Source organism: Cyprinus carpio, chromosome B15 (assembly GCF_018340385.1).
Source record: "Cyprinus carpio isolate SPL01 chromosome B15, ASM1834038v1, whole genome shotgun sequence".
NCBI classification, from domain to species: Eukaryota; Metazoa; Chordata; class Actinopteri; order Cypriniformes; family Cyprinidae; genus Cyprinus; species Cyprinus carpio.
Genome location: NC_056611.1, coordinates 26,740,680 through 26,755,256, shown reverse-complemented (window position 1 = coordinate 26,755,256; position 14,577 = coordinate 26,740,680). Strand labels below are relative to the sequence as shown.

General features: G+C 32.6%; 1 protein-coding gene across 1 annotated transcript in view; it reads left to right on the top strand.

Annotated features, from left to right (window-relative positions):
- zgc:162872 (BAR_ACAPs and ArfGap_ACAP domain-containing protein) overlaps positions 1–13,386 on the top strand; it is a 22,256-nt gene extending 8,870 nt beyond the window's left edge. Inside the window, exons 5-22 of the mRNA XM_042740053.1 lie at positions 91–149; positions 764–947; positions 2,519–2,563; positions 2,651–2,746; positions 2,852–2,926; positions 3,871–3,974; positions 4,310–4,361; positions 5,301–5,401; positions 5,621–5,732; positions 5,864–6,042; positions 6,905–6,974; positions 7,091–7,182; positions 7,276–7,355; positions 8,684–8,838; positions 9,323–9,432; positions 10,874–10,984; positions 11,058–11,119; positions 12,444–13,386. Of these exons, the coding sequence (XP_042595987.1) occupies positions 91–149; positions 764–947; positions 2,519–2,563; positions 2,651–2,746; positions 2,852–2,926; positions 3,871–3,974; positions 4,310–4,361; positions 5,301–5,401; positions 5,621–5,732; positions 5,864–6,042; positions 6,905–6,974; positions 7,091–7,182; positions 7,276–7,355; positions 8,684–8,838; positions 9,323–9,432; positions 10,874–10,984; positions 11,058–11,119; positions 12,444–12,565 (1,809 nt within the window). The 3' untranslated portion in view covers positions 12,566–13,386. The remainder of the gene's footprint in view (positions 1–90; positions 150–763; positions 948–2,518; positions 2,564–2,650; positions 2,747–2,851; positions 2,927–3,870; positions 3,975–4,309; positions 4,362–5,300; positions 5,402–5,620; positions 5,733–5,863; positions 6,043–6,904; positions 6,975–7,090; positions 7,183–7,275; positions 7,356–8,683; positions 8,839–9,322; positions 9,433–10,873; positions 10,985–11,057; positions 11,120–12,443) is intronic.
- Positions 13,387–14,577: the final 1,191 nt, after the last annotated feature.

Here is a 14,577-nt window from a genome sequence, read left to right as displayed (position 1 = left end):
CTATTGCTACTAATAAACCTGTGCTACTGATGACTGCTTCTGTGCTGCAGGGACACATTTGTGCATTAAAAATTATCTGTTTTCTTGCAGATGCTGTTTGATCAGACTCAGAGAGCCATTACCCAGCAGCTCACAAACCTGCTTTCACAGTACGTCACCACACACACACACACACACACACACACACACTCACACACACACACACACTCACACTCACACACTCACACTCACACACTCACACTCACACACACTAACACACACATACACACACACAAACACACACACACACACACACAGACACTCACACCACACACAGACACACACACCCACAGACACACACACACACACACACACACACACACACACACACACACACACACACAGACAATCAAACACACACACTCACACACACTCTCTCACACACACACACACACAGACACAGACACAGACACACACACACACACACACACACACACACACACACACACACACACACACTCACACACACACTCACACTCACACACACACACACACACTCACACTCACACTCACACACTCACACACACACACACACACACACACACACACTCACACTCACACACACACACACACACACACACACACACACACACACACACACTCACACACACACACACACACACACACACACACACACACTCTCACACACACTCTCACTCACACACACACACACACACTTTCACTGCACTGAAGCGTAACAGTAGAACGGTTTGTTCTGTCACAGGTTTCTGCCGCAGATTCGAGACACTCGCCGTGAGTTCGTCCGCATCGGAGAAGACCTCGAAGCCGCCGTGGTGAAAAACGCTCAGGTCAGTCGACACAAACCCGCTGACGCTGAGCGAGCGACTCACCTGCTGCTCGCCACACGCAAATGTTACCAACACTTCGCCCTGGACTACTGCCTGCAGGTACTTCATTACTCACTTTCTACATTTCATACCAGATGTGACCCTGGACCACAGAACCATTCAGAAGGGTTCATTTTTCTGAATTGAGATGTATGCATCATCTGAAAGCTGAATAAATAATCTCTCCATTGATGTGTGGTTTGTTAGGAGGACAATATTTGTCTGAGATACAACTATTTGAAAATCTGGAATCTGAGGGTGCAGAAAAATCTAAATATTGAGAAAATCATCTTTAAAAGTTGTTCAAATGAAGTTCTTAGCAATGCATATTACTAATCAAAAATTAAGTTTTGATATATTTACAGTAGGAAATTTACTAAATATCTTCATGGAACATGATCTTTACTTAATATCCTAATGATTTTTGGCATAAAAGAAAAATTAATAATTGTGATCCATACAATGTATTGTTGTCTATTGCTACAGATATACCCCAGAGACTTAAGACTGCTTTTTTTCAAGTCCACATAAGTGTTATTTTAGTATCAGTGAGAGACTATCATAGATTTTATTATTCTGAATTAAGTTTTATTTTTATATTTTCTGTTTTCATTTTAATTTTAGTTACAATTTGGTTAGTTACCTGTGTGTTTTTTTTAAATCATTTATTTTTTTTTCTATTTTATTAAACATGCTTATATAGTTTTTATTCATTTTTATTTATGTTTAAGTTATTTTGTCACATCACCTTTTACTAAAAATTAGAAATGTTGCCTTGCAAGTAAATGAGAAAAATAAATGTAAGGTTTATAATAATAATAAAATAAATAGTAAATATTTTTTATTTTTATATTTTCTGATTTCAGTTTATTTGATTTCATGTTTTAGTTGGATGTTTTTGCTATTGCTATCAGTTTTTTTTTTTTAATAAATATGTTTATGTAGTTTTGTTTTTTGTTTCAGTTTAGTACATCATCTTAAACTAAACTAAAACATGAGAAATGTTAATGTAGCCTTAGCATTTAGATGGAAAAAAAGCAAGTTTAAGGTTTTATAATAATAATAAATTAGTTTTTATTTTTATATTTTCCATTTTTATTTTTATTTTAGTAAAAATGTTAATTTAGGTTTGTGGGTTTGCCTAATTTATTTATTTTTTTAAATATATTTTTAAATTATTTTATTTAGTTATATATTTTATTATTTTACTGGGGAGAAATTTCGCCTGAACAAAAAAAAAGAAGGAATATTTTATATTTATATATTTTAATTTTTTAAATGTTTTATTTTTTTATGTATGTATTTTATTATTTTAAACTATTTGGGAAGTCTAGGTGAAAATGACACAAAGAAATGTCTCCAGAACAAAATAAAATTAATTAATTAATTCTGTTTTATTTGTTTTGTAGGGAGAAATAAAATATTTAGTTTTTATTTAATTAATTTGTAAACATTTTATTAGGGAGAAATTCACCCAGATAAATTCTCCTACAGCAAAATAAAAAAATATATTTATTTATTCATTTGCTATTTCTATCTTATTTATTCATTTCATTATTTTATTAGGGAGAAATTCACCCAGAGACATGTTCACCAGTGAGAAATGAATTGTTTTTCTCCTTTTCTTGCAGCTGAATAACTTCAAGGTCCAACAGAAGTTGGATATTCTGAATTCGGTGAGCTGTTAATCAGAAAACCGGGTTTGTAAATACAGTAACATCTTGTAAACTGACTGAAATCATCTTCTTCTTTCTCTCCCTCAGGTCTTCTCGTATTTTCACGCTCAGAACACGTTTTTTCATCAGGGATTTGATTTGCTGAGAGATCTAGAGCCGACGATGAAGACGATGGCCTCACAGGTCACACATCAGATATTCATATGGACACAAAATAAACACTTTACATGCACACACACACAGTGTTTATGGATATTGGTGTTAAATATGAGTAATATCTTTGTGCAGCTCTCTCAGCTTTCGTCGGACTGCTCTGCCAAGAGGAAAGACCTGGAGAACACACACCTGCTCGTCCAGCAGAGAGTAAGATGATAACACTCGCTATAAAACACTGATGAAACTAAATCTGTAGTTTTGAGCTCAGAAAAACAGACTAAAATATTAATAACATCATCTTACTTCAGTGAAACGCTCTCTGGAATGAGAACTTCACATGCACATGATTTAATTACTCTGCATTTCTGTCTACAAATGTCTAAGAATGTTTTAAATCGAGATGCATTTGCTCGAGAAGCACTGAAGTGCATTTATGCTTAAGACAAGAATGAAAATCTTTCAGTGGGGCAAGAAGAATGTCTTGTTTTAGGCATAAACTCAATTTTGTACATTTATCAGTATACAAGACTTAATGTCTTGAATTAGCTTCTCAAGTAATTATCAAGTATCTTTTTAGGAATATTTTTAATTGGTTTAGATATTTGTAATACATTTTTTTGTTTTTATTTTTTTTATTTTCCTAGTTAAGTATAATAAGATCCTAGTTAGTAAAATAAGATAAGTTCATATATATATATATATATATATTATATATATATACTGTAAAATCAGAGATACACTAATGTAGTTTATATATATATATATATATATATATATATATATATATATATATATTTTTTTTTTTTTTTTTTTTAACTTATCTTATTTTACTAAGTTGTATTTTTTTTTTTTACATTTTCAAGTTTAACTTTAAGCACTAAAATAACTAAATAAAAGTGTAAATGTTAAAATAAATGTAAATATAAAAAACACAACAAAATAACTAAAATTAGAGTTAAATTAAAGTGAAAACTGAAAATATAAAAATCCAATTCAGAATATTAAAATAAATATAAAAGTAAATGAATAGTGTTTTTAACTTACTCTTCAAATGCTGATGTTTTTCAGATGTGTGTTTAATCGCGGTGTGTTTTGGTAGTTGATCTGTGTGTGTGTGTGTGTGTGTGTGTGTGTGTGTGTGTGTGTGGCAGGACGCGTCTGGAGAAGCGGTGATTGTCTGTAACCCGTCTGACGGAGGAACGATTCAGGGCTACCTGTTCAAACGCTCGCGCAAGAAGAACAAGACGTGGAAGAGGTGAGAGATGCTAGCAGAGCTTTTATTCATGTATATTTGTTTGAATGTTGGAATAATCTGTCTTTCATTTTGTTTTTGTTTTTAATAATTGTGTTTGTATCATTTTGATCCTTTTTTCTTTCAGTGTTCATTTTCGTAGCTCATCGAGTTAAATATGAAAATGAGAAAAATTGCCTTGGCAACTAGCTGAAATGAAATAAGTCAAAAAATGTTGAATATTTGATTTCAGTTATGGTTTATTTAATTTCAAGTAACAAAAATGATTAGTTGATTTCAGTTTGTTAACTCTCCTAACCCTGAAGAGACATGTTTTATCAGTGGTTTCTGTCTCTCAGGTGCTGGTTCTACACTGAAAATAATCAGTTAATCTACTCTAAATCACACAAGGTAACGCACCCACATCAGTCTAGAACTGGGTCTTCATGTTACTGGTTCCTCTTTCACATTGTGTGTGTGTGTGTGTGTGTATGCGCGTGTTTGTGTGCACGCGTGTGTGTGCTCGTGTGTGCATGTGTGCTCTTGTGTGTGTGTGTGTGTGTGTGTGTGTGTGTGTGTGTGTGCATGTGTGCTCTTGTGTGTGTGTGTGTGTGTGTGTGTTTGTGTGTGTGCATGTGTGCTCTTGTGTGTGTGTGTGTGTGTGTGTGTGTGTTTGTGTCTGTGCACATGTGTGTGTTTGTGTCTGTGCACATGTGTGTGTTTGTGTGCGCGTGTTTGTGTGTGTGCATGTGTGCTTGTGTGTGTGTGTGTGTGTGTGTGTGTGTGTGTGTGTGTGTGTGTGTGTGCGTATGCGTATGTGAGCATGTGTATGTGTGTGTGCATGTGTGTGTTTGTGTGTGTGCATTTGTGTGTTTGTGTGTGTGTGTGTGTTTGTGTGTGTGTGCGTATGCATATGTGCGCATGTGTATGTGTGTGTGTGTGTGTGTGTGTGCGTATGCGTATGCATATGTGCGCATGTGTGTGTGTGTGTGTGTGTGTGTGTGTGTGTGTGTGTGTGCGCGTATGTGCGCATGTGTGTGTGCATGTTTGTGTGTGTGTTTATGCGTGTGTGCTCGTGTGTGTGTGTGTGTGTGTGTGTTTGTGTGTGCGTGTGTGCTCTTGTGTGTGTGCGTGTGTGTGTGTATGCATATGTGTGTGCTCGTGTGTATGTGTGTGTGCATGTTTGTGTGTGTGTGTGTGTGTGCGTGTGTGCTCTTGTGTGTGTGTGTGCGTGTGTGCGTGTGTGCTCTTGTGTGTGTGTGTGTGTGTGTGCGTGTGCGTGTGTGCTCTTGTGTGTGTGTGTGTGTGCGTGTGTGCTCTTGTGTGTGTGTGTGTGTGTGTGTGTTTCAGGAGCCGCCAGTGGTTCTGTTCGATGATCTGCGTCTGTGTGCTGTGAAATCTCTGGATGTGATCGACCGGCGTTTCTGTTTTGAGCTGCTGTCAGTGCAGAAGTAAGACGATGAAGCACACACACATCAGTGTGGCTCTGAAATCTGTCAAATGTGTGTTAAAATGTGCTAAACTGATTCATAGCTGAAAGCGTTATTTTGCAGTCCAGTCTTCTAGTTGAACGATGGCCGTTTATATAGAAACTGGTTTGGTTCTCATTAAAAGGCTGTCAGGTGTGTGTGTGTGTGTGTGTGTTAGTAATCATGTGTTTGTGTGCACAGGTGTTGTGTGTTACAGGCGGATTCGGAGGAGCTGAAGGTGGCGTGGATTAACGCTGTTCAGGGCTGTATAAACATTGCATACCGTGATCAAGTAACAGAACAAAACACTCAGGTACAACACACACATTTGTAAACATATACTTGAGTTTTTTATATATATATATATATCGATATGATTATATATATATGAAATAGATATTCATTGGTCAAAAGGTTTGTTATTTGCATATTGTGTGTGTTTAGGTGAAGGAGAACTCCGCCCCCGCAGCCATTCCGGACCCGCCCCCTCACCCCCCCGCTCTGGGCGTGGCTCTCCGCGGCAACGGTAACCAGCGCTGCTGTGACTGCGGGGAGGCGGAGCCTCGCTGGGCCAGCGTTAACCTGGGCATCACCATGTGCATCGAGTGCTCGGGGATCCACAGGTGATGTCTGAGCAGCTGCTGGCTTTACATGATGCACTACACACTCCAGCATCTAGTGTATGAGTTATAGAAGGTCATCAGCATCTGATTCTAGATGCTCGTTCTTAAGAATGTAATTAAAGCTGACAGCTGAGTGCATGAAGTGTTGATTTTTCAGTGCATCATTCAGGCATTTAAAGTGCACTTTTTCACTATTTATACTAAAAATGGCATAGAATAGCTCATAAGTGTGAGAACTGGGACGCACCTTGAATGTTAAAGTCCAGCCAAAACCATAAAAATAGTTAAAATAAACAATAAATAAAATAAAATATAAACTATTTCATTTTGTTGCTAAATCAAAATAAAAAACATTCATAATTTTCATTCAGTTTAACTTGATGCACTAAAATAACTAAAACCAAAATGAAAATGAATAAAAACTATATAGACACAAATTAAAAAATATAAATAAGTAAAATGGCAATTTAATTACTAAAACGTAAAATAACTAAAATGTAAATGGGACATATAAAAATAAAACAACAACTAATAAACACTAACACAAATATTAAAACTTTAAACTGTAGATGAAAATTTAAATATATAACAATAAAAACGAATTTAAAGTATTAATAAATCTGTAATGATGTCATCTCAGTGGTACTGGGAAGTGTATTTTCCAGTTTCATATACTTTTCTTTTTATTGTGTAACGATATATAATTTAATTATAAAATGAATATTTTCATTGTGTATTAATTATTGAAAGTCAGTAAACACAGATGATTAGTAGTTTTATTAGTAGCATTACTCCTGAACTCTGTGATATTGAATGGGTTTGTTTATTGTTTAAATGTGATGTTGCTGGTTTGTGTCGACAGGAGTCTCGGCGTTCATCTGTCCAAGGTTCGATCGCTCACTCTTGATTCCTGGGAGCCGGAACAGTTAAAGGTTTGTCATGTTTTGAACTCTTTTATCAAAATCTCTGATATAAACCAGCACTCCAAAACCTAGTTACAGCAGCTAGTGCCATTGGTTGATTTACGTCTATAACTCCGCCCCCACAGCTGCTGTGTGTTCTGGGTAATGAAGTCATTAATGGCATTTATGAGCGTAAGCCCGCAGACGGACTGCAGAAGCCCAGCGCAGACAGTCCACGGTACGACACAGGAAGTGTCTGTTTCTCACGTGTGTGTTGTTATATGTTAAGCGCTCTGAATGTATAGATGAGGATGTTCTCTGTCTCTCTCAGGCAGGATAAAGAACAGTGGATCCGGTTTAAGTATGTGGAGAAGAGATTTGTGACACGTGATCCTGATGGTCCTGATGCTGGTGAGTGTGTTTGTGTTGTTTATCTTTAATAATCTATATTAGTCTTTTTAATATTCTTTTAAATATAAAACATCTCATATGCGTTCGATAAATAATTGTTTTATTATTAAAATAATAGTTTTAATTTAAAATAATTTTAATTATCAATTATTTTTGTATAATTAAAAAGTGTTTTGTTAAAGTAATATTAAAAAAAAAAAAAAAAAATATATAATATATATATATATATATATATATATATATATATATATATATATATATATATATATATATATATATATATAGTTAAATAATATAATTGTTTTAAATTAATTATATAATTTTAATTTAAATAATCTTTTACTATTAAAATACTGCATTTATTTAAAATTGTTTAAAATAATTTAAATTATTAATATTTAAAATTTTTAAAATGAACTTATTTTAATTTTCTATTATTTTAATTAAATAAACATTGTAATTGTTAACTGAAATATTGTTCAAATAAAATAAAATAATAGTCTTTTAATATTCTAATTAATATATTAATATTTAAATATAAAACATCTCATATGGTTTCGATAAATAATTGTTTTATTATTAAAATAATAGTTTAAATTTAAAAATGAATTTAATTATTAATTAATTTTGTATCATTAAAAAGTGTTTTGTTAATTAAAGTAATATTTAAAATTATATATATATATATATATAGTTAAATAATATAATTGTTTTAAATTAATTATATAATTTTAATTTAAATAATCTTTGCATTTATTTAAAATAATTTAATTAAAAGAAATATAATAAATTTATAAAATAAACTTATAAAAATAACCTATTATAATTAACTAAAAATTTAAATTAAATAAACATTGTAATTGTTAATTGAAATATTGTAGAAATAAAATAAAATATAATTTAAAAATACATTTATATAATTAACATCTATTGTCTTCAGTCACTTTGGATGAAAGCTTCTGCTAAATGTAAATGTTAATATACAATTATATAACAAAATTAATTTAATTCATTAAAATAATATCTTATCATTAAAATAATGCGATTATTTTAATTTAAAATAATTGTAATTAAATAATATTATTGTTTTAATTCCATCCATTCGTTCTCCAAACCTCTTATCTTCTGCACTAGGGTCACGGGATGCGGCCTCAGGCTAATTATTTGAAAGATTAATTAAAATAATGTAATTAATAAGTTAATAATGTTATTATGAAATATAATGTTTTAGTATTATTACGTTCAATTACATTAATCATTAAATTAAATAACATTTCATTTTAAATATTTTTTATTATAATAATTATTTGAATTAATTGTTGTTATAGAAACAGTAAAGCTACGGGCCGGTGGGAGGCTGTATCAGGCGTCGCTAAGCGGTGATCTTGTTGCCATGGCGACGGCGCTGGCCGAGGGGGCGGAAGTGAACTGGAGTAACCCTGAGCAGGAGGGACGGACGGCTCTGATTGGTTCAGCCATCGGGGTGAGTGACAGCTGAGAGTCCGAGCGTGTTTAAAGTGTGCTAATGCGAGGGTGTCTCTAATGCAGCGTCTGTGGGAGGGACGGTGAATTTGACATCGTTCTCATCATCATGTCACATCATGTGTTTATTTTCCAAATTGCCTTTCTGAAAGAGCACTCTGTAAGGTTAATGTTGCTGAAGTTATGTTTGTTTTCACTGATCCTGCTTCCAGAATGATCGAGAATAGGAATGCGGTAGTTAAACATTGCATTTGAAAGCGATGTCAAGTTTTGTCTCATACCCTAAAAGTGTCAATTTTAACAAGCTGTGAAAGATGATCTGTGGGGTATGTTCAGCTTACACTTTACATACACACTCTGGGGACATCATAGACTTATTTTACATCTTGTTAAAAGGGGCATAATAGGTCACATTTAATGTGTGTGATTATCGCCTTCAGTGACGGGGTGTGTGTGTGTGTGTGTGTGTGTGTTTTCTCTGGCAGGGCTCGCTGTCGGCGTGTGAGTTTTTGTTGCAGAATGGCGCGAATGTGAATCACAGGGATCAGCACGGACAGGGAGCGCTGCACGCTGCTGCCACCTGCGGACACACGGGGTACATCACCAGCTGGATTATCAGAGCGACTTCGTGCACTGAACAGCTCACAAACATTTATTAAACAATGGGGATGTAACGATTCACTCAGCTCACGATTCCATTTTCTCACGATTGTTTTTTTTTAACAAAATGAGATTGAAGACATTATACAGTAATTGAAAAGGTGTCCTTTTATTAGGCTATTGCTAAACATTGAAATATGACAAAACTAAATTGAAATCTTAAAACAAACCCCAAATCAAATAAGTTACACAAATAAAATAAATCTCTTCATATAAACAAACTAAGGCTTTGTCTGCGCTCTTCCCATTTAAAATGAGAGGAAACCACTGTATTTTAGTCATCATCCAAACAAAGATGCAGCGTACATGCAGCATGAGCAGTTTTTAATCTACGTTAGACTGTATAATTTCTAAAATCTGATGCAGAAACAGAATAGTCTGAATTTAGTTTTGTGTCACTATACATAAAACATATCTGAAGGATACAGCAGAAGCTCTGAATGAGACGCAGATCACTCTCTGCCAGCAGGTGGCGCTTATGAACAGCAGTGATACAGTGTTTCCTTGGTTACCGCTGTAAACAAAGCAGAGCTGCGCTTATGAACAGCAGTGATACAGTGTTTCCTTGGTTACCGCTGTAAACAAAGCAGAGCTGCCCTTATGAACAGCAATTATACAGTGTTTCCATGGTTACCGCTGTAAACAAAGCAGAGCTGCCCTTATGAACAGCAATTATACAGTGTTTCCATGGTTACTGCTGTAAACAAAGCACAGCTGCCCTTATGAACAGCAATTATACAGTGTTTCCATGGTTACCGCTGTAGACAAACCAGAGCTGCCCTTATGAACAGCAATTATACAGTGTTTCCATGGTTACCGCTGTAGACAAAGCAGAGCTGCCCTTATGAACAGCAATTATACAGTGTTTCCATGGTTACCGCTGTAAACAAACCAGAGCTGCCCTTATGAACAGCAATTATACAGTGTTTCCATGGTTACCGCTGTAAACAAAGCACAGCTGCCCTTATGAACAGCAATTATACAGTGTTTCCATGGTTACCGCTGTAGACAAAGCAGAGCTGTGCTCATGAACAGCAGTGATACAGTGTTTCCTTGGTTACCGCTGTAAACAAAGCAGAGCTGCGCTTATGAACTCTACTTTGATGTGCATCGTTCAGAGGCAAAATGAAAAGTAAATACCAGGTAAACTTTTCTAACGACAGTCAGTTGCCCTCAGAGATACATTCATATAAACTCCTGCTCCAATTGTATCGCAATTTGTTTGGCATCTCAACCAATTTGAATCGTCACATATTTGAATCGCTTTTCAACCAGCTTGCGGTTCATCGTTACATCCCTATTAAGCAAGTAAAATGAGTCCGTTTTCATTGGCTGTGATCTTTAATATGATGCTGTTCTGTGATTGGTCGCTTCAGGCAGGTGTGTCTGCTGCTCAAGAGAGGAGCCAATCAGTATGCAGCTGATGAAAAGGGAAACGATCCACTCAGTATCGCCATAGAAACCGCGCACGCTGACATTGTCACTTTGTGAGTGATCAGAGTGTGTTTGTGTGTGCTGTGTGTGTGCTAGAAATCATTAATGTGTGTGTGTGTGTTTCAGGTTGAGAATGGCTCGAATGAATGAGGAAATGAGGGATTCAGAGGGATTCTTCGGATCTGTTGGTAAGATGTTCTTAGCTATGTTTCCATCCACCTTTTTTTATGTGCATTTTGGAATATCGAATAAAAAACGCTGGATGGAAATTCCAAGATGCACATTTGAGTAACTCTTTATCCGATTAGAAAAAATGTGCATAATCTGCAAATGTTTCATGCTATATTCCAGTTTTGCACATAAATTTAATTTGAATCTTTGGATGGCAACATAGCTATTGTTATTTTTGAATTCTATAAAATTTTGTTATACGATCCAAAGTAACAAAACAAAATACAGAATCATTACAACTTTCTCACATCAACATTAATTTAAAAAAAGATAACAATGGAATGAAAAAACAATAATTACATATGTATTTATATGCTGAAAGCATTGCAATTCTGAAATAATATAATCTCGATTGATTATATTAAATAATTTTAATTAAAATAATTGTACATTTATTCATTTTATGATTAAAAATATTAAAATTAATATTAAAACTGTTTATATTAATAAATATTAACAATTGATAATATAAAATATTATTGTAATTACATTCTAGATGAAAACTCACATTATTTTATTTACAAATATTTTAATTAAGAATTAAAATCAATATTTTATTTATATATGCATACATAAATGTATACAAAAATAAATAAAAATCTAATAATATTAATAATAATAATAACAACAACACAAATACAGAACCATTACAACTTCACCATACCAACATATATAGTATAATGAAGTTAAATTATAGTAATTATGGAATAAAAATTAATAAGTACATATATATGTATGGGGCAGCAGCATAATCATATTAAAACTGGATAAATTAACTATATAAAACTGTTTTATTATTTTAATTAAAATAATTGTATTATACAATACTATCATATTTACAAAGTTTTAAATGAAAACAATTACATTGTTTTAATTACAAAATATTTTAATTAAAATCAGTTGTTTATTTATATATATATATATATATATATATATATATATATATATATATATATATATATATAATATATATATATATTTATATATATATATATATATATATATATATATATATATATTATATATATATATATATACACACACAATTACATTTGAATGTGTAAAAATAAATGAATAAAATAATAATTATAATAATAATAAATTAATAAGAAAATGAGTTATGTTTATCAGAACAGTATCTGCTATTGCACTTTTCACATCATTCGTGTGTACAGCCTTCATATTAAGCAGAAACATCTCATAAACCACAATCAGAAGTTCTGTTTACAGTGAAACTTTCTAACAACAACGAGCACAATTCTTCTCGTGTCTTTTCCTCAGGAGACGATGAAACATTTCAGGATATTTTCCGTGACTTCAGTAACATGGCGTCACACGACCCCGAGAAACTCTCTCGCCGTCAGTTCCTCCGCGGCTCTGAGGATGAAGAGGAGAAAAACTAGAGAGGGACCGGGAGGTCAGAGGTCAAGTGAGGTCAAGTGAGGTCAAGTGAGGTCACTATGGGACAAGGGAAAATACAAAAGAGGGAAATCTTAATGTTGCAACTAGTTAAAAACTAAACGTCTGTTTTGAATTTCTGAAAGAGAAGCTGGATGTAACGCTGAGTGTGTGACGGTTAACGCGTGTGTGTGTGTGTGTGTGTGTGTGTGTGTGTGCGACCGGGTCCAGCTCATTTCATCCACACTGACTGTTCCCCTCCTGATTTTAGGCTGTGCTGTTGGTTTTACTAAAGGCTTTTGACCCGTTTTTATATCGTGCTGCAGTCAAACACGCTTCTACACTGAACTTTGAAGGAAATGCACACTTACGGTGAATATTTAGGATATCGAAGTCAACATGAAATCAGAACTGACCCTGTTTACTTTCTTAACGCATGTGTGTGAATGATTCATCAGTGCATGCTGTTCTTTATGCATTATCAGAATGAATAACCATCTTTTATTGTGGCTCACTAGTCCTTATTTTTCAACTTTCTGTAATATAGAGACACTTGATTATCCACAGCTTCCTTATGGATTAAATCAACCCATCTGATGGGTTTAAGATCCTGGTTTATTGAGGATGTGTCTGATTAAGAAAGTAAAATGGATTGGGGATGCAGTTTCGTGTTGACTTTAAATGCACACTTGAATAAAAATAAATACATAAACACAGTTATAGCAATTAATATCATGTGATACACATTATATTACTATCATTGTTGATGTCTTAAAAGTTTGTGTCTTATTCTAACTAATGGATTAAAAGCTATTTAACTATGAAATTAGTCCAGTGTTGGTTTGTTTTTGAATACACAACCCAGAACTTCACTTTTCTTTGCTGCCTGGTCATTTTCAGTTTCATGTTTTCATAATTTTGAGCGAGACACAATAGGAAATATTACACGACTGACTGTATATGTCAGGGGAGGAAAGATTTCACTCTTTTATTAGAAGAAAAAATCAAGTCTATGTACAATTTTACATCCATAATATTTTTTTTTTTAAAACTATTATATTTTCACTTATCTTTAAAATATTTTACCCAAAATAAAAAAAACACATGTATTAAAATTTTTTTGTATTTGTTTATTTGTTAATGTATTTATGTAATTTATTTAATATAAACAAAAAGCATCTGAACATCTGAAAATCAAACAAATATTAATTAAATTAATAATCAGGAGTCTCAAAAAGAAATTCATTTTTATTTAATTAGTTTATATTATATTAGTTTAAATTCCTAAAAATGTATATATATATATATATATATATATATATATAATATATATATATATATATATATATATATATTAGTGCTGTCAAACAATTCATCGTGATTAATCGCATCCATAATAAAAGTTTTTGTTTACATAATATATGTGTGTACTGTGTATATTTATTATGCATAAATGAGTACAAACACTTGCATGTATATATTTAAGAAAAATGTTATATTTATATATTAAATATATTTACATATAATATAAAATATAAGAATTAGGGCTGTCAAATGATTAATCACGATTAATCACATCCAAAATAAAAGTTTTGTTTACATAATATATGTGTGTATACTGTGTATATTTATTATGTATATATAAATACACACAACATGCATGTATATTATTTAAGAAGAAATATGTTATGTTTATATTAAATATATTTATATATAATAAAAACATATAAGAATATAAATATATAAATGTATATACATGTAAATATTTTCAAAATAAATACTGTATGTTTGTGCATTTATATATACATAATAAATATAGACATTACACACATTATGTGAACAAAAACTTTTATTATATAATAAATTAATAACTATCAATCAAGGTAACAAGGAAATAAGAATATGAATATATAAATGTATAAACGTAAATATTTTTAAAATATATACTGTATGTCTGTGTGTTTATATATACATAATAAATATACATAGTACACATATATATATATAATGTAAACAA